The following is a 22,532-nucleotide window of genomic DNA, read 5'->3' on the forward strand; positions in this document are numbered from 1 at the left end:
CAAGGTATGAATAAATTGATGCACTGATATATGTTGATGTGTATCACTGGAAATGTGAAAAAAACTGTCTCTATACAAATGACTGGTTATTGCTTGAGCTTCTGATGTGATTTCTAAACTGATTCTATGTGAAAACTATGTGATTTCTAAATTAATTCTGATCTCTAAACTGATGAAATTTAACAACTGCGATTTCATACTCGTTTCCTAACCCCGTTGGAAAATTCAAGTGGGAAGCGAAGTAAGTGACTGGTGAGCATGGAGCCGAGCAGACTTCCGGGCTAATGTTCATGCCTGAGGCAGCATCTCCTCCTGGGGAGCATGAGACCCCAGCTTAGGTCTGCAGGTCTGGGCAGCTTGTCCCGTAAGAGGCCCATTCCTTTGCCGTACCAGCATACCAGCTGGCGGCTTGGGGGAGGCGTTGGGCCCTTCTCAAGCTCTCACCTTAGTTTTCATGAGACTCTCCAAGTTACCCTAAGCATTCAGTCTTACAAGTGTGTTTATTACACCAATGCAATTGCAAGGCAAAGCCCAGCCCCCGATTCCAACCAGACTGCTGCCCCCTCCGCATGGTTATTCCTTCAACAACTATTTATTGAGGGGCTACTTACTGCCAGATGCTGGGGACAAGACAGTGGTGGGGGGTAGGGGGAGTGAGGGGAGACAATCGCTGTCCTCCTGGAGCTTACACAGGAGTAGGAGGAGCCGGAGTCTAAGAGTCAGATGGGACGGGGGGGAAAGTCGGGTGTGTGTGGCAGTCAAAGGATCTGGAGGGCATCACGGAGGAAACGTTTTCGCGAAAACATTTTAGCAAAAACCTGAAGCGATATGTGGATATGTGGAGGAAGCGCATTCCAGATCAAGAAATCAAGTGCAAAAGGCTAGCAATGGGATGCTGTACTCAAGAAGCAGAAGAGGCTCATGTGACTGAAACAGTGAGCAAGGAGAGGTAGGAAATGAAATGAAAGAGGACACTCCAAAGGCTGGACTTATTCCAAGGGACACGGGGAGACAGAGGTTTAAAGGAGAGGAGAGAACAATGCATGAGATGCACTGATAACTTAAGATAAAGGTGATTGGTACGTAATACGTGGGTGAAAACTATGAATCCTGCCACTTATGCCTGTTGGGAATGGCTGAGTAAAACACAGACAGAAAATGGAAGCTTATCTTCCAAGTATGCACTGAAGGATTTCAGAAAACAATTGGTTTCAGGTTAAAAAAAAAGATGTATTTGTTGGCTGATGCATTTTAAGTGACACAGGGAAGAGAATTTTATGTATGGACACCTCAGACTTGAAGATAGGGACTAAATATTTGTGAGGGTAAGCTGGTTGGATTGGGGAAGGACAGAGGAACATGTTAAATTAAAGGCGCTTGAAAGGAATGCCAATGAGCATTTTGTTGGTGGTCTTGGAGAAAGTCATCTTTAGGTAAGGAAATGGATTAGATGAGGTTATAGAATGCAAAAGTCAATTTCCAGTGAAGATTCAGCAAGTAACTGTTGAGACTGGCTTAAGGAAAAATTAAGAGACAATCTAGCAAAGGATATAGAGGCATAAGGGTTTTTAAATTTTCCTTTACTTCCTGTATTAAAGAGCTTGGAAATTTCTATGGAATTCTGAAGCTTTTGTTTTTCTTTTACAATTATTTTTGGCATGTGTATTTTCTGACCAGTGTCCATGCTTATGAGGACTCGCTCCCTCTTGAACCATCATAAGCTATCATTGCTCCTACATCGACACCTTCCACACTGTGATGGAACACGTGGATTGCTCATGAAGTACATGAAGAATAGCAAATTTCCTCCTCTCTTGGTTTTGAGGAGCTGTTTCCTTTATAAAATCTCTAAATTTGGTTTTCACTACTTACCCATAGCTAGCCAGACCTCTACTGACTGATGCCCCTGAACCTCAAGGGCTACTCCCAAACTCAATGGCAAAATCTCAAACAGTGGTTTTGCTAGGTTTTCTCAACTTGAAAAATCTACACCATGGTAACCTAAGGAAAAAGCTATGACCTAAATTGTCTGTGGGACAATCAAAGATCTAATTTGTTAAGAGCACATTACTCCTCGATCCCCATTTGAAAAATGGGTAGGGGAGCAATATTACCTGTGGCTAGTAGGGTTCTTCTTAGTGTTAGACAAGCAAATGCACTGAAAATGCTTAGCACGTTGCCCAGTACATACTGCTTAGCAAATGGAAGCAACTATGTAATCCCTGCGACAAGCATAGCTGCCCTCTCCAAATGAGGAAGCAGACTAGAAGTGACATGATGATCCTAAATCACAAAGACAGGCAGAGCAGAAATGAGTCCACTCCAAATGTACACGGAAATTTCTATTGTGCCATTCAACAAGGCACAGGGGATCAGGAAATGAGGCAGATTCCTACACACACACCCCACCTGCTCCCACAGTTGTAGAGCTGGGAAGGGCAGAAAAGGCTATGAAATTTAGAGCAATTAAAAAAGCGCCAGTTCCTCAAAGGGCCAAAGCCCAGGGTACCATGGCTGCCCACATCACTCAGAAGCCTGAGCACAACCATATCCACCCAGGGAAATGTACAAAAACTGTTAGGAAGATTTCTCCTCATATCAACGGGTGGTCTCAGAGTGAGCCCTCGCTCCCATCTTTCCCTTTATCTGAGCACACAGACTGCTGAATTTACCAAGAACCTAGACCATTCGGATGAGCCATCACTTATTTACATGAAGGAATACTGGGAGGCTTTTAAGAGGTGGTATTCAGAATTTACCTTGAATAGCTTCCCCAAAACAAGATGCTTTAAAAAAAGAGTTCTAAGTGGTTAAGTCTCCAACACTTCAACGGTGCGTGCTGCCCAGCTACTGAGCTGAAAGGTCAAAGTCAGACTTATTTCTGGGGAACAAAGACCAAAAGACTGCCTTTACGGCTCTAAATCTAATAATTACTTTGAGTTTAACTCCAAAGGGCTGGAGAACTAAAACCTGAAAAGCTGGAAACAGAGACACATACACTTCCGGGTGTGGACTTTTATTTTCACAAAGAGACAACAACGCCTTCCCACATACAAGTATTTACAAAACCCACTGATTCACCAATCTAGAGCCTGGGTTTTTTCCACTTCGCAACATAGTTGGGAACATGGAAACATTAATACCCACACAACTCCCAGAGATGGAATCAATCCATCAAACCGTGCAGATGACCTAGAAGTGCACTTACCTGCACAACTCAGTCTAAGAGCCTCAGTGACACAAACCTCATGGCCATGGTTTCATGAACCTATTTGATTTCATACCATGCAAGCCTCAACAAGTGTGCCGCTACACTAAGCTGAGAATCGGTTCTCATTTTACACTTAAAAAGGTTCTCAACGCTTTAGCAACTATACAGAATATGAAGGTTTATTTCAAAAAGGAGTACATTTTCTTAAATCAGGATACACAGATGCACTTAATGTAACAGTACCTTCTGCAAAAATAGGTTACATAATACTCAGAAATGCAAGGAACAATCTTATTCTCTAAAAATTAGCAGACTTTTTAAGCTCAGACAGCCTTCAAAATGGAGGCTGAAAATGCTTGGTGACAAAGAAGCAACTGCAGAGCCTGACGCCACAGAGCTAGTGCTGCAAATCAAACCACTACCACACAGCTGCGAGCTACTTTTTATATTCACACAGCATTAAGCAAAATGGTTTTGATTCCAATCTTTTCAAATGTGTCTCGGTGCTGCAAGAAAAAAAGTTGAATGATACACAAAACTATTAAAAGTTACAACAGAACTATTTAAACATCTTCTCCAAAATTGAGAAAAGCAATCATGTTAAATTTTAAAAAAAGAGAAAAAAAGTAAAGTCTGACAGAACTCTCAAGCAAATCAGAGGTCCTCTTCGTAAGTAGTCAAGTACAGTTTACAGGAGATTCCAATAAATTATCTTGAAACCATGGCAGAGAGCTCATTCTCAGAATCGTCGTGGCGGTCCACCCTTAAATGGCTTAAATCCGGAGCCACTTCCTCTTGGCATGGAATTGCCACTGATTTGTACAATTCTATTAATTGGGGATGCATTACTGAAAAAGGTTTTAAAGAAAAAATGTTAGAACAAAAGAACAAATTATCAGCTTCTACCTATGAAGTGCTTATCAGTTACCAGGCACTGTTCTTTGTACTTTAGCCACATTAAGTGACTTACTCTTTTCAAAAGTCCTGTGAGGTTTGTACATTACTAACCCCACTTTACTGATGAAGAAACTGAGATATGGAGGTTCAGTAACTCGCTCAAGATCATGGCTAGTGAGTAGCGGAGCAAGGACCCGAACTCGGGCAATCTTGTTTCAACGCCCCTTAATGAAGCTGTTTAATGGTGTGCCCATGAATGACTAGAGTATGATCCCCATACCAGCAGCAGCAGCACCAACGAGGGACCCGAAACTCTGAGCTACAGAGTGTCGTCCCATCCTCCAAGAAGTATTTCTGGAATATTTGATATGTATAATGTAACATAGGTATTAATGAGTGGAAGGGGGGAAAAAAAGCCATTAAAAAGCCCTAAAAGAAATCTGGGAGATAAAACCTGCAGTGAAGTGCTTTAAATGAGATTATGGAAAAGTCTGAATGCCAGACTGAGGAATCTAGTTAGATACTATGACCTAGAGAAGCTGCTTGTGGTTTTGGAGCAAGTAAATGGTATAACAAAACAGGTCCAATAGTTAATTTAGAAATAGGGTGAATAATGGAGCAGGAAAAAGACCTACTTGGGAAGAGCAAATAGAAAGTGAAATGAGGAAGAAGAATAGCTATTACCAGTATTTTTAAAAACTGAACCACACTTAGAAATTTACTCTAGGACTTAAGATAAAGATGAAGCCCATGTTTTCTCTTCAGGGTAAATGAGATGTGTAATGCCACTGGCAAACTAAGAAAATACAGGAATCAGTATTTATCAAGAGAAAAAGGTATTGGTGACCTTGAAAAACCAAAGACAGAGGCAGGTACAAGTATGGTACACACACTCACTTCAGTTTGACAGTAGGAGTGATCAAAAAAATCCTTACGACTTGGGTTGCAGAGCCAAGCTAGTGTCTCTTCTAAGACAGGGGACTGGGAAGAAAGGAAGGCATGTAAGAAGGGAAGGGCCAAAGACTTGCCAGCTGAAGAGCCACAATGAATGTTGGTGTGAAAAGAAAATAAAGCTCGCCTCTTAGCATGTAAACAGGCTTTGGGATAAAAGCCCAAAAGTTTTGCTGAAACTCTGAAAGGGGAGGGAGCAGAACATACTTCCAGTTTCTTCTTTCTAGGAATTTTAGGAATGATAGGTGGTGAACAAGATGGTTCCAGTATGAAGTTAATGGTCATTATCTACCAAATTATGACACACAGACATACCTATATGTGGATCAATATGCAAGAATGCCAGTCAATTAACTTATAATGAGAATACAAACAAATTAACATCAGTTGTCCTGCATATAATCTCCTATAGGTTTTCAGTTAATATGGGGAAATGTGTGGGCAGACCTTGGATGTTTCTAGTTGCAGTTCAAACTCTCAGAAGCTTTAATATGTTTAATGACAGGATAGAGACTTGGTTATGCACTGGCAGAAAAGTCCTAACTGATGAACCACATACCTGGTATGCTGGGTTATCATGCCTGCTCCTGTCCTGCCCTCACCCGTCCGCCTTGCATCATGATAGCCAGGCCCCTGGGAAGGGGGGCCATGCCACGTTTTCCTTGGTCCACTTGTGTCCCGTCCATGGCGTTCGACCACGTGTCGCTCTTCAGGATAGTGCTAAAGAAGAGTGTATTAAAAGAGTTATGACACCTTTAGCCTCATGCCAATTTATTTACACTGGTGTGCTTTCAATGTCAAAAGAAAATTATTAAGATGTCTGAGAAGAAAGAGAATGAATAATTCAACAGCATATGAAAAGGTTTTCCATCTATTTTGTATAGAGAAGCCACAAAGGCTTCAGAATAGGGGACGGAGGACACAATTCAGCACTCTAATTTCTATTTCTATACCTTCTACACTCATGCACTTTTTGACTCTTGAGTATTCTGGATCTGTATATAATGCCTAGATCTGCATAAATGTAAGAAGGCACAGTGAGTCAAACCTTTAAGACAAATCAAGGTGAGATACATAATCACTAGACAAACAGCACACAGAAACAGGAGTCGTCATCTTATTTTACAGAGTCAGTCAGTTAGTGCTACGGCTCGTACAAGGTCCTATAACCATGACTATCAAAAACGGAGTAGCGAGCATAAAGAAAAGGCATAGAACTAAGGATCCAAAGAAAACAGAGTCAACAGTTATGGTACTCAGCCTACAGAAAACAAAGCTGCAGGAACCCTGCAGAGATGTCATACTGGCAGAACACCTCTTACACTCATGTCATTAAATTCAGATTTCGGGGGAAGCACAGGAGCTCCTCCGCAGGCCACTTTTTCTAAAAGTGTATCTGAATGCAGGGAGCTAGTCTATGGCACTGCCTGAAGTTTTACTCTAAGTAAGGCAGAGTATCTGGATCATATACCCAGTCTTAAAAGTTCTGTTCAGGGTAAACAGCTCAATGAACTGATCTCCTGGGAATTTCTCCTTACTTGAAACACTGAAGTTTATAATGCCATCAAGCCCAAGTCCGCTTCATAAATGTTATGGTTGAAATGGGAAGTGTACAGTGGTAGTAGCTAGAATAACAAGGGATTAAAAAATATTCCTACACTTTAGCACTATTAGAGCCATAGCACTAACCAACTAGTACTGTAGAAAATGTTGCTATAAAACTTGATACATATTCAAATAAGACACAAAGCATCAGAATATAAAACAGGTTGAAAAATGGATATACACGTGTACTTTGGAATTCTTTTTGCACATAATTTAAGAGGATATTCTATCTGTGCTACCATTAACCCATATGCCAGTATTTCAGCAACAGAATGCTTTTAAATCAGACAGAAGGGTTTTGCTCATTGGAGTTGCTGAGATGATGATACTTACCTCTGCCTGAGCTCATTAACTTACAGAATATTCAAGCCAATAAAGTGTCACAAGAGTAAAAAGCAATTAAGAAAAAAATATTCCACTCACCTACCTTTAGAAATAAAAGAACAAAAAAGAGACAGAAGTTTTATTTTAGTTCTACACTTTAAGCTACTTCCTGAAGGAGAGAAATGAGTATCTTCAAAAAAGGAAAAAGAGAAAGGGAAAGAAAGACAAGGGCCAAAGAATCCCATCTAATCCCATCCCCCAATTTCTTAAAAAGAAGTAAAGCCAAATAAACAAACCCTTCGTCCTTAGGAAGGCTCATCTACCAAATACAACAATTCTCAAATTTCAGCAGGAAGTTGAATAAAAATGAAGTAAGAATTTCAAGGTTAGTATCCTACTTCTTTGGACTACTGATGCTCAAATACTAACAGTAAAGTATGAGAAATATTAAGATCTTTTGTAAGAAACTAGTCTCCTATTCATGCTAATCTAATTAATCTAGACCACATCAAAATAATAAGTTCTCTAAATTTATTTCCAAAGACGTGACAACAAACCTTCAGAGGCAGGCATTTACCTGGGCTCCGCCGCCGCGGTCTGAGATCACGCCCCTGTCCCCCTCTCTGCTTCCATACCCTGAAGCATCACTGCGGCTCCCGGGCGGAGCCCCTCTCCCACTGTGTCCGGATACTTCTCTCCCGGATCGCTCAGGCCTTTCAACTCTGTTAAATAAAAGCCCATATCACACATGATCAAAACTCTATTATACCTTTTTTTTTTTTTTAACCCAAACACATTATATACAACTAGCTAGGCATCAGAAACTACACGGATACCTGGTGTCTCGTTTGTCAGTGGACATGCCTCCTTCACTTTTCCAGGTAGTCGGTCTAGATGGATTGGGCCCTGCTTCTCGAGGATGTCTAGGGTGAGTGATATCAGGCCTGTCATGAATGATCACGGTTCTCCTCTCATCTCGTTCGCCTCGTACTTCTCTCCTGTCTGATTCTCTAAGTTCATTTCTTGGTGGTGGAGGCTCATTTCTTCTGGAATCACTGAAACTTTTGGGGTACCTTTCAAAACCTGGATCTTCTCTTCGTGTGGTAGGCCGTGTTTTTTTTCCTTCACTTTGACCAACAAAGCGTTCCCGCCTATTGATTACCCAAAACAGAGTATAAATCCTGAGAAGTACTTACTTGGCCTTATTCTTAACTTTATTTGCACAAACTGCAATAATTACACTTACTTTAAAAGTTAAGGCAAAGCCTCCAAAAAAGCCATAATTGTTCATTATAGTAACTCATATTTTTTTAAATTGAGCTAAATGTCTGACATGAAATGAAGGTTGGTTTTTAGCATCCAGGAAGAATCACAGCACACATGCAAGTCACTGCCTTCCTGAAGATGCTTTACTGTTCAGTTCTGACCTGTACTACTTGAGATTGTAATAGAAAACCAAATTTATCACTAGTAAAGCTCACAACAATTTTCAAAGTATCTATTTACCTGTCAAAAGATGAAGATTGTACTGTTGAACTCTCAGGAAACCTGCCCCTCTCTCGGTGATCAAAGTCATTAAATCTGTTTTGTTGGCGAGAATAGTCAGATCCATGACCAAATCGTGCATCTGTATCTAGAGACAACTTTTTATTCTCGCTCCAGTAAGGATCATCTCGCCTTGAAGAAAAATATTTGCTCATTTATATAAATTAGTTTTCCAATAATCAAACAACACTTACTTGGGAGTCATACATACCACATACTAGGAACTGTGGATACAGAGGGCTAATAAACTCAAGACACAAAGCATTCTGTTACAAGAACTAGCAAAGAATGAATTACTAAATTATATTAAGTTATATAGTGTTAAAGGAATTTCACAGGAGAAAACAGTTGAAAAATTGTGTTTGAAAATCATAAAATGGAAAAAACAAGATAGTTGATACCACTTTATAATATAATTGTAACCAGCAGTACACAACCTTCTCATTTATACTTAACTTTTTGAAAAGGTTGGTGGTAAGTCCTAAGCGTAATTCATTCATTCCACCTATTTCTTAACATAATCAACTAAGTCTCATTGAATTTCTATTACAAAAATTACATGACTATAATTCTTAAATCTGTTAAGCATGAACACGCTCACGCATCAGAACCTATACTTCAGTGTTTCCATGTTATAACTTCCACTTGGGGCTCTCTCTGCATCACCCCAAGGCCTTCTGCGGTCGCAGGGCTCCGGCCGAACGGGCCGATGGCAATCGGGGGGAGCACGCGCCTGCCGGAAGACGTGCTGGCCTGCCCAGCCCTGTGGCACGTGACTGCCCCGGGTACCTGTGGTCCACGTCGCGCGGCCGCTTCAGGGCGCTCCTCTTCTCCTGCTCATAGCGCAGCTGCTGCTGCTGGCGCCGCAGCTCCTCCCGCTCACGTGCCACGCGCTCGGCCTCCCGGCGGCGCTCCTTCAGGGCACAGGGGGACACGGCGCAGTGAGACGTGGGCAAGCGCGTGGCAACCCGCTCTAGCCCTGCCGGCCAACGCCTGGGGCCGACACATAATGACAGACCTGACTTCCGTCATCAGCCACGCGGGTTTTGGCTACTGTTCCACAACATTAAAAATAACAGACTGGGTTTGGTAAAAGCTGGCCAGTAATCGGGAAGGTCAGATTCAGTTTAATCACTGAAACGAAAGTACCCTAAAGGGAATTAGAGTTCTTAATACGTATGGAGACTAAGTGCCTTAAAATTGAGGGTACAATTCTGCAAAGAGAGGCATTATTTCCTTCCAGCCTTGGGAAATCACTCCCAGTGTAACAAATAAGGAAAGAGTTATTTTGTGAGACTGGGACAGTGACAGAGCCTGGATTACAACTACTCTGGACTCATAGTCCTATGCTCAGACTATTAGGCTGCCATGATATTGCAGAACTTGAGTTATCACCAATTGGCTAGAACAAAGTCACTATGAAATGTATCTTTAACTAGCACCTAATTCACCATTATCTTTCAGGGGCACTTAATAAAAGCTCATTAGCTAAACTCATTCTATAGACGCTTTACAAAATGTAAAGCAAATTTTAGGGCAAAAATCACAGGGTTTAAAAAAGGTTATTTAAGATGAAAAGATTTTCTGACTGCACCTGTTCAATACGAATGCGTTCCCTTTCCAAGCGTTCGCGTTCCATCCTCTCTCTCTCTAGTTTTTGCCTTTCAATTTCTAGGCGCTCTCTCTCTCTCTGTAAGCGTTCCCGTTCTTCCCGTTCACGAATTATTCTAATGCGTTCTCGCTCTCGACGCTCTCTTTCTGCAATCTCTCTTCGTCTAACAAAAATCAGTATTTAGAAATACTTAAATTATGCTAGCACTGTGTGAAAGAGAATAGCTTTTGAATTTGAATTTTTCCTTGAGGTTGGCAATTTTAAACTTCAACTCAGTCTAAGAAGTTTTAATATAACTGGAGAGAATTCAAAATAAAACTTTAAACAGATTCCAATATTGTCACTTATTTATTAAGACTGTCAACTGACCAGTGGAATTTTCTAGAGCAGGTACCTCCTAGATGATTCCTGTTTAGATAAAAAACCCACTATAGTAATAGTCCATTAATTAATAATTTTAAAAAGCAATATTCTACATAGAATTTACAAAACTACAACTTCTATTGTAGACAGAAAAATTTTCTGTATCTAGTACATATTCTGTCTCCTTAAACAAGGAATATATTATTTTGATGACTTGGGATCAGACCCATCAACGTCAACATATATGCATATATAATAAAATGGTTGCCCTTATGGGCTTTCTGGAGCATTCACTGGCCCATAATAATACGGTTCCAGGTAACATGTTTTTTTTTAGTCAGGAGGTTCAAATGTTTGCTGAACTGAATTAAGTTACTGTACTAGACTTTTCATGTGTTTTTCTCATTTCCTCTCTAAGGCACCCAGGGTATTTTGTCTATCAGCATGTCTTCCTTTAGCAACCCAGTGGTCCTCAATGGCTCAATACTGCCCCCCCCATGGGGCATTTTAAATTGTCACAATGACCATGGGCCTGGTACCAGCATTTAGTGCATGGGGACCAATGATTCTAAACATCTTATGATGCATGGAAGTCGGGATAGTCCTGCACAACTATCCAACACTCCTAATACCTTTCAAATGCCATAATGTGCATTCATGTCATTAAAACAAAACAAAATCATCTTAAAAAAAAAAATCGAGCCTAGAACTTAACTCGTTTTTAATATGCTGGGTTGGTTGGTTTGCTCTGGCATGGTTTTATATACATTAAAATTTCCAAGACTACAATCCCATGTAAGTATAGAGGTAAAATACTACTTCCTAGAGAACCTCACCAAGAATTGTTCACCCATTTCAGAAATCACGTCACAATGTCAACACCACTCCTACTATTTGACTCACCAATATAACACATTAGTATCAGTCTGTGTTTGTGGCTGTCACATTCTCATTCAGTCTATAAGGAGGGGTGCAAATATCTGACTACTTCATTACATCTCCTAGAGTCTTGCCTCAACATTCATATCTGGAACATATACTTCATTATAAATTACTTTTATTTCTCCTTATATTAGGGTTAAGGCATTATATTGATTTTCTGGAAATTATTTATACAGGTATCACTTTCATTTCAGAATACTAAAGAAGGTGTTGCAACATTTTTTACATAAAAGGGTCTGATAGGTTTGAGAATCACTGCTCTAGTAGCTCCCACTCTCACTCCCTTCACTACCTGTCACATAAATAGGAAGCTCAGCATACCAGGCTTTCATCAAAAAAAATTCTGAGTTCTGTAATGCAAGGGTTATTTCCTTTTAATAATAGCAGCAGTCATATTAAAAGTATCTCAGTAGTTCCTAACACTCTTGTGAACAAATAGATGAAATCCCATGCTAAATGACCTCTCAACAAGATAAGTTAATATTTGGAAACTTTATAATATACTGTAAGTGGCATCCAACAACTGACACACAGAAGCAAACCGGCACTCTCCACAAACTGCTGAGATAGTGCCACTAAAAATAGCAATGCTCTGTTTTGTTCTCAGGCTGTTTTGAAGAGAAAGCTTGCTTTAGAATAGAGCTTGAGCACAGTAAGGCTCACGGGGCAAATCTTCCTTCACTTGGGCTTTAATCCAAAGTACAATGAAATTTTCCTAAAATGTCAACAAACTATTTGAATACTGTAGCTTACATTGAGACTATCTTATCTCAAAATCAGTTTTTCCTTTAAAGTCATATTTTTTCATGGCGGCAGCTTTGGAGTAGAGGAAAGAGCATTGGACTTGGAGTCAGAAGACTTGGGTCTGAGTCCCGACTCTGCCACTTCATTAGCCATGTGGCATTGGAAGAGTCACTTAAGCCTCTCTGGGCCTCCATTTTTCTCAGTTATATAATGGGCACAACTAATCTCACAGAACTGTTGAGACAGAAAGAATAGATGGAAAGGTACTTTGTAAACTGTAAAATACTATATGCAAACTTAAGAAATCACAAGATTTTACTGCACTTCTTAAAAGTAGCAAACAGCTTTTTGTGGGAATACCATTTTCAGAAATCTGGTTTGTAACTAGTGCTAAAGACGCACCTACAGTTAAAGACAGGCATAAAACAGACTCATAGACTCTCTGCCTACCTTCGAAGCTCCATTGCTCGCCGCAGTCTTTCAAAACGAACTAAATGTTCTCTCAATCTTTGTTCTTTCATCTTTTCAAAAGGCAAGATGTCTTTTCTTCGGTAGTCTTTGTCCCTTTTTTTATCTAGGCTAGCTCTCTCTTTTTCCTTGCTTCGTCCATGAATCTATAGAAACAAAATTACAATAGGACTAAAACTTAAAATAATTTTTGTCTTTGTTTTTCAAGTTCAGCCGGTCATTTAAAAAGCTTGAATGAGTAATGACATTCCCTTTGCTTCAGATTTTCTAGCATGGAAGTATGCAAAAAATGGTTACAGAGGTAACAGAACTATCTTCTTTTGGAAAGGGGTGGAATGGCATACAACATCCCTCTTAGAGACTTACTTTCTCATATCTTCCTCTTCTTGATGGCCTACAATGATCTCCTTTAGTTTGGTCTAGTATTACCATATGTCCTGGACTCTTTGAACCTTAGGGAGAAAAAAATTAGATTAACAAATGTCTAAAAAAGATCTCATTAAAAAAGAAAATAAAGTAAAAATGCTGAATTCTTAAATAGCCAGATATTCGTAAACTAATGAAATAAAAAACCTACTTATTCTATGAGAACTTATATGCAAAGTTTATAAAATAGCTCAGTCCACTAACATAAATACTTGTAGTGATATCAAAAAAATCCCAACTCAATTATACAGCTATACATCAATGACTCTTTTAAGTCAGCCCAGATTTAATTTAAACTATTAAAGATACTTTTAGCAACCTCGTATTTAGATGACAACCTAAAAATTACAGTCTGCAGGGGCTTAGCTGGAAGAACACATTTGTTTCCCAAGAACAGAAAAGGAGAGGCAATTAGTTCCATTAGACCTCCTTTTCTACAACGGTGACATTTAACAACAAAATTTAAATATTTATCTGAATCATAATCTCAAGTTTTCCCTTCCACTATAAAAATTAAGTTATAGAATGCATTGAGAAAGGGATTGAGAAGAAAGATACATAGCATACTTATTCGCTTCTTTTCTTCATTTTTTTTAATCGATTCTGAAGTTTGGCCACTTGATCCATTATCATTCTTCTCATCTTTACCTTCTATTTTCTTAGTATCCTTGTTTTCTTTTTTTTCAGATTTCTCAGATGACCTTTTCTCTTCTTTTTTGACAGAGGCTTGTGTCCTAACCATACCACCCGCACAAGAAATGAACAGAACAAATTTACCAAATGAACCTTCATCAAATTTACCAAAAAAGTCTATGTGCTTATCAAAAAAATAAATCCTTACTTGCTACTTCTATCACTCATATTTTTTTTGTCTCCAGAATTTCTTGAACTACTCTTCTCATCGTTTTCTTTCTTCAATTCTTTCTTAGAAGGATCACCTTTAACCTGAAAGGTTTAAACAGAAAAAAAAAACTATTAAGTTTTAAAGTAACATTTTTATCATATAGAGAGAATGTTGATGATTAAAATTTGGAAAACATGCAAGAAAGAAAGTAAAAATGAATACATAAAAACAAAAATCATTTCCTAGTTCTTCTCCCTACCAGTGCAACACTTTAAATTGAGAATTACTAGCCTTCAAAGTGCCCTCCCTTTTGCAAACATCTGTGCAAGCTTACTTTTTCAACAGAAATCAGCTGTCCATGCAGCTCAGTACGATGAAGATGTGCAATACACCTGGACACCTCTGTGCTTGAAGACATAGTTACAATGCCATAACACTTTGCTCCAGGACTTCGAGCATTTGTAACTACCTTTGCACTCAGAACCTATAAAATAAGATTATACTTCAGGAAGTTTTACAACTACATACATTTCTAAATAGTTGAAACTTTAAAACCGAGACTATTCAAATTAAAAGATATATTCAGGATAAAGGATAAACTTAGATATACATTATTCTTTTTTTTATCCTTGTGAACACCATCTACCTTCCCTGTAAGTACTTAGTAAATATACAGGGGACAATTTAAAGTGTCAAAAAGCAATTTAACCTACTTTAAGTTTTTTTTCTTTTTAATTTTTAAAAATACATAGCCAAAACACAATTAGTCACAACTGAAGTAATGGCACAATTAAGAAAAGCAACAAAAAAATATCCTCAATTACATTTGGGCCAAAATTTCCCTATCATTGACCTAAAACGAATCTCGTAAGAGTTAAAAAAAAAAAAAAAAAAAAGAGTAAGTTTATAGAAAGTTTCTAGATGAGTGTTAACACTGTTATAATGAGTCACTATCAGACGAGTAAAGATTCAGCCACATTTTAAAAAGCCCTAAAAATACACCCTAAATAAATACACTCTAATAAGACACACTTTCCATATATACGTGCTTTTAAAATTTATACCAATAAAAAAGTGACAAATAATTTCAATTATAAAAATGAATAGTTAAGAGAAACAAGGAAGGGATGGGTAAGTGAGAAGAAAAGCGAGAGAACAACCTAGTGCTGAACAGAGAGGAACACAGACATGATGCCAGGAAGGGGTAAACAGGGAATTCAGGAGGTTATATGAGGTGGGTGACTGGAAACTATCAGCTTTTATCTTCACTTTAGGTAATAAGGCTGACTTGCCCCAATAGCAGTTTAATTTTTAAGCCCACGGTCTTGTTATCAAGTACATGGTACCCTTAGTTGTTGTCCTAATATATGCCAACATTAAAACATTTTTTTATCTCTAACAATAAATTATTGAAAAAATAACAAAAAATATATATATTGCAGCTGATCATGGAACTATGATTCTCCGTGTTCTGAATCTGACATCTACTAGAACTCCTTAATGCTCAGGCACCTCTCTAACTTAAAAACAAAACAAAACAAAACTCCTAAAACCAACAGGACAGATTTTTTTAACATTCATTAATGGCTAGTTATCAATATTGGTCATTAATTTAATAAATATTTGAAAGCCTGCCATACAAAGTATGGTAGGTAAGTCCTGCTATCGAAGAGCTTACAATGCAGGTTTTTATTATCTGATGTATATTGAAACTAAAATGTAAAGTAGAAAATAGTCAGTGAGCTAACAGATACAGATCAACTGCAATTCAAATCAATAGCTGTTAACTGAATATTCATTTAGTTATTGCCCATTCTTCTCATAGTTAAGTCTCCCCAATATGCCACAATGAAGCAACCACAGTAAAGCCTCCCCTCTTGCCCTTCTGGCACACTGCACTCTTCCTTCACATCACATATTACAATTTAGGATTAAGTATATTCTTATCAGGTTTACATTTTTCTCCACTGTCCTGGAGTCTGTAGGAGGAAGGGTACACAATGGTTTTGGTTATGTTTTGTTTCCAATTCTATATCCCAATGCCTAATAGTAGTCTACTAATTTTAGGTCCTAGAAAGATAATGATGAACGGGATGAATTAAACTCACAGCTTGGCTTAAATGGGCTTACAATATGAGCTTTTAATACAAAGATCCCAAGAGTGAGATTATATGACGAAACTGTCCATTACCACAGAACTAGGTAACTATGCCTACAATAGAGCTAAAAGAAACAAGAAATTAGAAGATTTTATATAAAACTACTTTGAATACAATCCTTGCTTCAAACAGATAAAAAGTTAAAAAGAATGTACCTTTCCGTATTTGCCAAAGAGGTTCTTCAAATCAGCAGCTTTGGTATTAGAAGAAAGTCCACTAACCCAGATATTTTTAGTTGAGCTTCCACTGCTACCACTAGTACTACTTGTACTTCCTAGAATAGATTTAATATCAGACAGTTAATTATCTCAATTGGAATTTGTTCTTTTTAAAAAATTATTAGGGCCATATTCTTCCAAAATTATAAAATACTCTCATTTAATTTTGGTAATACAACCTTACTGTATCAAAAATCCTATAGCTTTGTTAAACACAGTAATAGACAACACAACTAGTGAGGAGACAAGTCTGCACATCTGTATACTTCCTACCACATGAGTTTTAAGCCAAAAGTGGGTAAGACATCAATTATGTGTCTTGGACTTTCCCTATAAAGTTTAATAATTTATACTCTACTACTACACTGAATACAGACAACCAGGAAACAAGCATCTAGGAATAGCCAGACTGCTTAATTACCTACATCTGTTGTGGGCTTTGGATCCTGAGGAGTTGGGAGTGCAAGAGGAAAAAGTCAAAGGAAGGGATAAACTGCTTTCAAGAACTTAAATGCTTAGTAACAAAGACTAATAATCCAGCTCATCTTCACTCTCTATTAGAGAAAGAGTAAAAGAAAATAGGAATTATATGCAGCTGGATAATACTGGGTTTAATAAATAAAATCAATCCTCTAAAAAAAAAGATTAGTTATAAGAGTAAGATCAGAGACCCTGAAATTCTTTCTATTAGGTAAATGGTTATATGAATCATTTCTGTACTATTTCCATATATAAATTATGGTTTCATACATAAAGATGCCATTTCTTAGACTATAGGCCTAGCCAGTCACCCCTCAGTGCTTTTCTTCAAATGTGCCCTTATAAAAGGGGAATTTTCATTTATTTGACTTAATTTGAAAAACAGTTCTTACCCACTTTAAGAGAAACAATATATAAACAATTAAAAGTAAAAATGTTATAACCTCATTATATGTAAAAAGAGCAAAATTTTTAATGCTTTAAAAAATTACATGCCACAAGTTTTAGTTGAAAAATTACTGTCTGTGTAGACATACAAGGAAACACATACATGACTCAAATATTTTTAATATTAATGGATGCTCCATTTCTGTTCTTAAGAAAAGCATTTATCAAAGGATCCTGTTTTATCTAATGAAATGCTAATTAGAAATATGCGTATCTTTTTTATGTTACCAGTAACATTTGGGCCCAGGTAATTCTCTAATTACAGAAAAATAAATTTTAGTAATGGGAAAAACTAACATTTAACCAAGACTACTAAGCTTCTATATTTAAAAGATACTACTAAAAAAATTTATATCTAATCCATTAACCAAAACTCTAAGGGATGTGAGTTTTACAATTGTCAATTACTAAATCAGTCACTAAAATTTCCAACTCTTGAAATATACCAATAAAATACACTGAATAAACTGTAGGGAACATGTAACACCCCCTTTGTAGGCACTCAAGAGGATTTTGCAGTTCCTGAATAGTGTTATTTTCCCTTAAAATGCTTTTTTCAGAAAACAAAAAGTATTTTACAAGTTTACAGCATGTGTACAAGAGGAAACTACAGTTCACAGCCATGAGACAACCGGAGCATCAAATGTTGCACCTTTAAGCTTGCAAGAATTTAAAACAAAACTACTTTCCTACATACGCCTCCCATCAACCCAAAATAAATCCAGTTAGGAAGTAAATTCTGAAGAATTAAGATACTATATACTGGCTGTGTTAATAGAAATGTAGTACCCTCATTTAAAGAATAAAAAAAGCAAAACCAGATGTCAGAGACTGATTTTCTTTTAAATACTAGATTCCACAAGTATACACAAGTATATTTTATAGCACATTTCTTACTAGACAGAACAGGGAACAGGTTGTGGTAGTCTGTAGGGGTTACAAATGACTGCAACTAAAGATAAAATACTTCTGAAATTATAATGTTAGAAAACACCTATTCAATACAGTTGCTTAGAACACAATATCAAAAATGCCTACCAAATGGGTTTTAACATACTCATACCAGTTTACAAATAATTAAAGTAATTATAAGTAATCAAAGATTAATGCTTCAATTACACAGAGAGTTTGTTATAATCTAACTCCATAGTTTACACAAAGGCCATCCAAAATTTTTAGTGTTTCAATTTTTAAGGACTGAAAGTCACAGGAAACCCTAGGTAAATTATGTTTTAATGAAAATATGCAATTCACCATTGAAATAGAAAAAAAATCCATTACCTTTGTCATCTTTGGATGATGCCTTGCTGTCTTTAGATTCCTTTGAAGAGCTAAAGAAGCAAATCACCAGAAGAAAATTGAAAACAAAAAACAAAAAACAAAAATCGAACAGCTTGATATTGACTATATTTCAAACTAGTGCTATTCATACACATTAACAAATCCAAAGGCCTAGATTAGGTTATTTGAACAAATGATTCCCTTAGGATTCTTGCACTGATTTTCCCCAAGATGCCTGAAGATCTAGATTTTCTGACAATTCTATTCAGTGGATATATGGCCATCTTCTCCAGATTTCAGGACTGGGACTTGACTTCATTTTGTGTTCTTAGGACTGATAGTTGTTCATTAACCATCATCACAAGGATTTTTAAAAATAAAACACAAAAAAATTGTCAATTTGAAAAAAAAAACAACAACAAAAAAAAACAAATATATGCTGACAATTCGACAATGCAATCAGTAGGACACATTGCATATTATGAAGATCTTGAAATTTTTTTTTAAGTAACTTATGACGGTCAAAAGTATTATAGGCAGGATAAGTACTAATTACTGTACATGGTCTTGAAGCCACCCCCTTAATGTAGAGTGATCTTATTGAATGCTGGAATTCAGTATCGTAAAGAACTGACATAGAAAAACAAACCTCTTTGCTTGACCAGAGGCCCCAGTAGACGAGGGCCCTTTCTTCAAAGTATCCTTTTCTTTGTCTCCAGATTCTGCTTTCTTAGAACTTTCTCTGGCTTCCTTCTCGACAGGATCACCCTTCACGCAGTCTTCCTTCTTACCATCTTTATGGTTCGCATTCATCTCGTAATCCTTGATTTCCTTCTCCGGGCTCTGTACAATGGCGTCCTGCCCATCTTTTGGCTTACTTGCTTCGGAATCTGTAATTTTCACATTTTTACCTGTTTCTAGGAGGTCATCACCATCAAAATCCAGAGTGATGGCATCTTCAGCCTGGATTGTGACCGAGATGTTGTCATCCTCAGCTTCTTTGACAGTCGCATTAGCTTCCATCTCTTCATGAGCTGTGTGATCAGCCTCAGCTAGGTTCCCTTCTGAAGGAAGAGGTTTAGATACTTCTTGTGTACCATCACCAGAACCTGCTATATCTAAGAGGATTTAACAGGAATAAATATGGCAAAACAAGAAGTTTAAACAATTTCATATTCATAAGCTAGAATAGGACCTAGAAAATATAAAGCCAGTTATTAGCACTGATGGAAGGTTAGGGGGAAAAAAACACAAGGGTATTAACTAACATAAACAATCCTTTACCCAGGATCACTTATTCTTCATGGAAAAAATGATCTCTACATACAAATACCAAACTATGAAAGTGACGAAATGGTTCCATCCTGAGAATACCAGCTCTTCATTTCTGGTTAAAAGTTAATGGCATATGGAAGATTTTTTTCCTCCATGAGAGAGTGACAAATGTGCAGATTTATTATTCAATTGTTCGAATCATTTGGGATTTGACCTTGTGACCTTCAGAACTCCCACGGTGACATCTTGAGAAGTCAGTCTGAAGATATCAATCAGTCTTCAGAGTATTTCAGGGACCCATCTTTTTCGCTCTTCTTACGCATTTCTTGGGTAGTCCAGATCATATGACAAACTGCTACAGAAGGCTCCGAAGATGGGCTGCTCCATAATGTTCAGGAAATTAGTTATTTCCAGTCTTCATCCTGTCCAGTCAGTCCCGCAATTACCATTTTCAAGGATATCTTGCATTCCCCCAAAATAGAAAGGCTTCAGGCATGTGAGATTTTCAGTCAGTAGTTTTACTTCACCATTGCTTCTAGGCTTTTTCTTCTGCCTGGCGTAGAACCCTGCTCCATGTCCTTTCTAGTCCAAAGTAGGATCCTTTGACTTCTGTCCAAGAACTCTTCCATAACCTCATGCTGACCACATGTATTGCTACTGATGTTCCTGTAACTGTATTGGATGAGACAGTGCTCCTACTACTAAAAACTGTCAGAAGACCATGTGAAAGTTTCTCTAAGCAGCAAACAGTCTCCTGGTCACCCACCATTTTTAGGACTAGTTGTAAAATTAATTATCCATATACACTAGGACTCCAGTAAGCACGTATGAGTTACTGCAGTGCCAGTCTTAAGGATGTAACCAACTTACCGTACGCTGGAAGTTATTTTACAAAATAAAATTAAAATTGGGTTAAATGAGGCATTGTTCACTACAGTGAATGATATGTACCATTATGTCAGAACATATCTTGTGTTAAAAAGAAAATTAAAACCAATGGAAAAATAAAATCAAGATGCTCACTTAATTTACTAAATTGATAAAGCTGAAAATAAACTCATTTCAAAAATAAGATTTTAAATAAGGAATGCTGTATTTTTTAATTATTTACTGTTTTTCTAAATGTCAGCAATTTTTTAGCTCTACTTAGCATCAAACATACCTTTCTCATTTTCTTCTTCATCACCATCCTGAAATTCAAAGAATAGTCAAATGTAAAATGAATTTACTTAAAACTGGATTTAATAATAGTATAAAGTCCATCAAGTTAAACTGGTATATAATTTAGTAGTATTAATTAAGGATACCTATCACTTATGAACATGGGATAATTGCAATCAAAACCAGAACCCATTTAGAAAAATGTGCCATGTCTGGTATGCATATGTTAGATAGGAAAACAGGCAAATCTATCAATGACTAGATCAACAATGAACTGAATTACTTAGTTTCAGTATTCAAAACAGGCTTATATAACCCAAATCTTACTCATAACAAAGAGCTGCCAATAAAAAAACTGACCTGATTATTTCATGTGCCTTAACTCAGTTCAAAGGCACTCACTCTTAGGGTATACTATTCAAAATAGTACCAGAAAGTATAACCTGAAGACATACACTTTCAAGGGCTTAAATGCATCTTAATAAACAAAACAAAACAAACAAAAAACTCTATTTTTAGGCATCTTAGAAGAAAGAAGAATGACTATATGTATCAATATTATTCATTCTTTTTATCTGTTAAAAATGAATTCATAGCTGTCACATATTCACTGTGGCCAGCCACTTTAAAAATAGTATTTGTGCCATAGGTAAGCAAAATAAGTAACTCACACATTTTTAAAAAATGGACTGATTTCAATTTTAAAATATGTGATATCTTCACCTACTCTAAAATTAATCATGGGCTTGAATGAAAACAGGAATACTGCAAAGGGAAAAAAATCTTTATTTACTCTACCAAGCAAATACTGTAAAAATCACTAAAGTAATTGTACCAAGGCAAAACCAACATGTTCCCAAATTAAAGATCATAACAAACAAGCAAAGTAATAATCATTATAATATCGGCAACAGAAAATATTAAGAGATGTCTCCATTTACAATCCTTAAAATAAAAGCTGAGTGGAAGTAAATCATTTTCAGTCAAGGTGGTGTGAAACTACTACACACAAAGCTTCAGAGTGTGGTTCTCCAACTGTGAGTCTGTATCTGAATTCCCTGGAGGGCTTGTTAAAACATATCACAGAAGCACCAACCCCAGAGTTTCTAATTTGGTTTTGAAGTGGGGCTGAGAATTTGCATCTTTAAGAAGTTTCCATGCCATTGTCCAGGAACTGCACTATTAGAACCAGTGCCTTAGAGTGACAGCCTAGCAGTGCAAGAAGACTTAAAATTTAATTGTAAACAAAACTTTAAATGGTAACTTACCTTATAACACAATTTTAGATTTGCATAAAAGCATGCATTTCTTAAACATACCAAATCTTTTACTATATGCTCAAAATTAGATTTGGTTATCAACTGTATTTCTAAGAAATCAGAAATTTTTCAACTTTAAGCTAACATATTAAATGCCCCAACTAGGGAATGACTAATTGTTTTACACACTCAAGTAACATGAAGAAAATTAAAAACACTGAAACAACTAAGCCACAAGGTTAGGAAGTAAAATACTTCAAAACAAGCAGATTATTGATTGATAGCAATATGAATCCTATTATTAATAAGTGCAGTATACT

General features: G+C 37.1%; 1 protein-coding gene across 4 annotated transcripts in view; it reads right to left on the minus strand.

The window, feature by feature from the left end:
• Nucleotides 1-3,000: 3,000 nt before the first annotated feature.
• Nucleotides 3,001-22,532, minus strand: part of SLTM (SAFB like transcription modulator) — a 48,146-nt gene continuing 28,614 nt past the window's right edge. For 2 of the 4 annotated variants that reach the window (XM_036903021.2, XM_036903020.2), the window contains exons 6-21: nt 20,955-20,982; nt 19,167-19,581; nt 18,518-18,567; nt 16,247-16,365; nt 14,267-14,416; nt 13,930-14,033; nt 13,656-13,822; nt 13,029-13,114; nt 12,645-12,808; nt 10,128-10,308; nt 9,323-9,447; nt 8,495-8,665; nt 7,825-8,139; nt 7,566-7,710; nt 5,619-5,779; nt 3,001-4,059 (exon numbers count right to left, since the gene is read on the minus strand). In XM_036903021.2, coding sequence (XP_036758916.2) covers nt 3,951-4,059; nt 5,619-5,779; nt 7,566-7,710; nt 7,825-8,139; nt 8,495-8,665; nt 9,323-9,447; nt 10,128-10,308; nt 12,645-12,808; nt 13,029-13,114; nt 13,656-13,822; nt 13,930-14,033; nt 14,267-14,416; nt 16,247-16,365; nt 18,518-18,567; nt 19,167-19,581; nt 20,955-20,982 — 2,490 coding nt within the window. In that variant the 3' untranslated portion in view covers nt 3,001-3,950. Of the gene's footprint in view, nt 4,060-5,618; nt 5,780-7,565; nt 7,711-7,824; nt 8,140-8,494; nt 8,666-9,322; nt 9,448-10,127; nt 10,309-12,644; nt 12,809-13,028; nt 13,115-13,655; nt 13,823-13,929; nt 14,034-14,266; nt 14,417-16,246; nt 16,366-18,517; nt 18,568-19,166; nt 19,636-20,954; nt 20,983-22,532 lie in introns of all 4 variants that reach the window. The other 2 variants (XM_036903019.2, XM_036903018.2) reach the window with 1 other exon arrangement.

Source organism: Manis pentadactyla, chromosome 11 (genome assembly GCF_030020395.1).
Source record: "Manis pentadactyla isolate mManPen7 chromosome 11, mManPen7.hap1, whole genome shotgun sequence".
NCBI classification, from domain to species: domain Eukaryota; kingdom Metazoa; phylum Chordata; class Mammalia; order Pholidota; family Manidae; genus Manis; species Manis pentadactyla.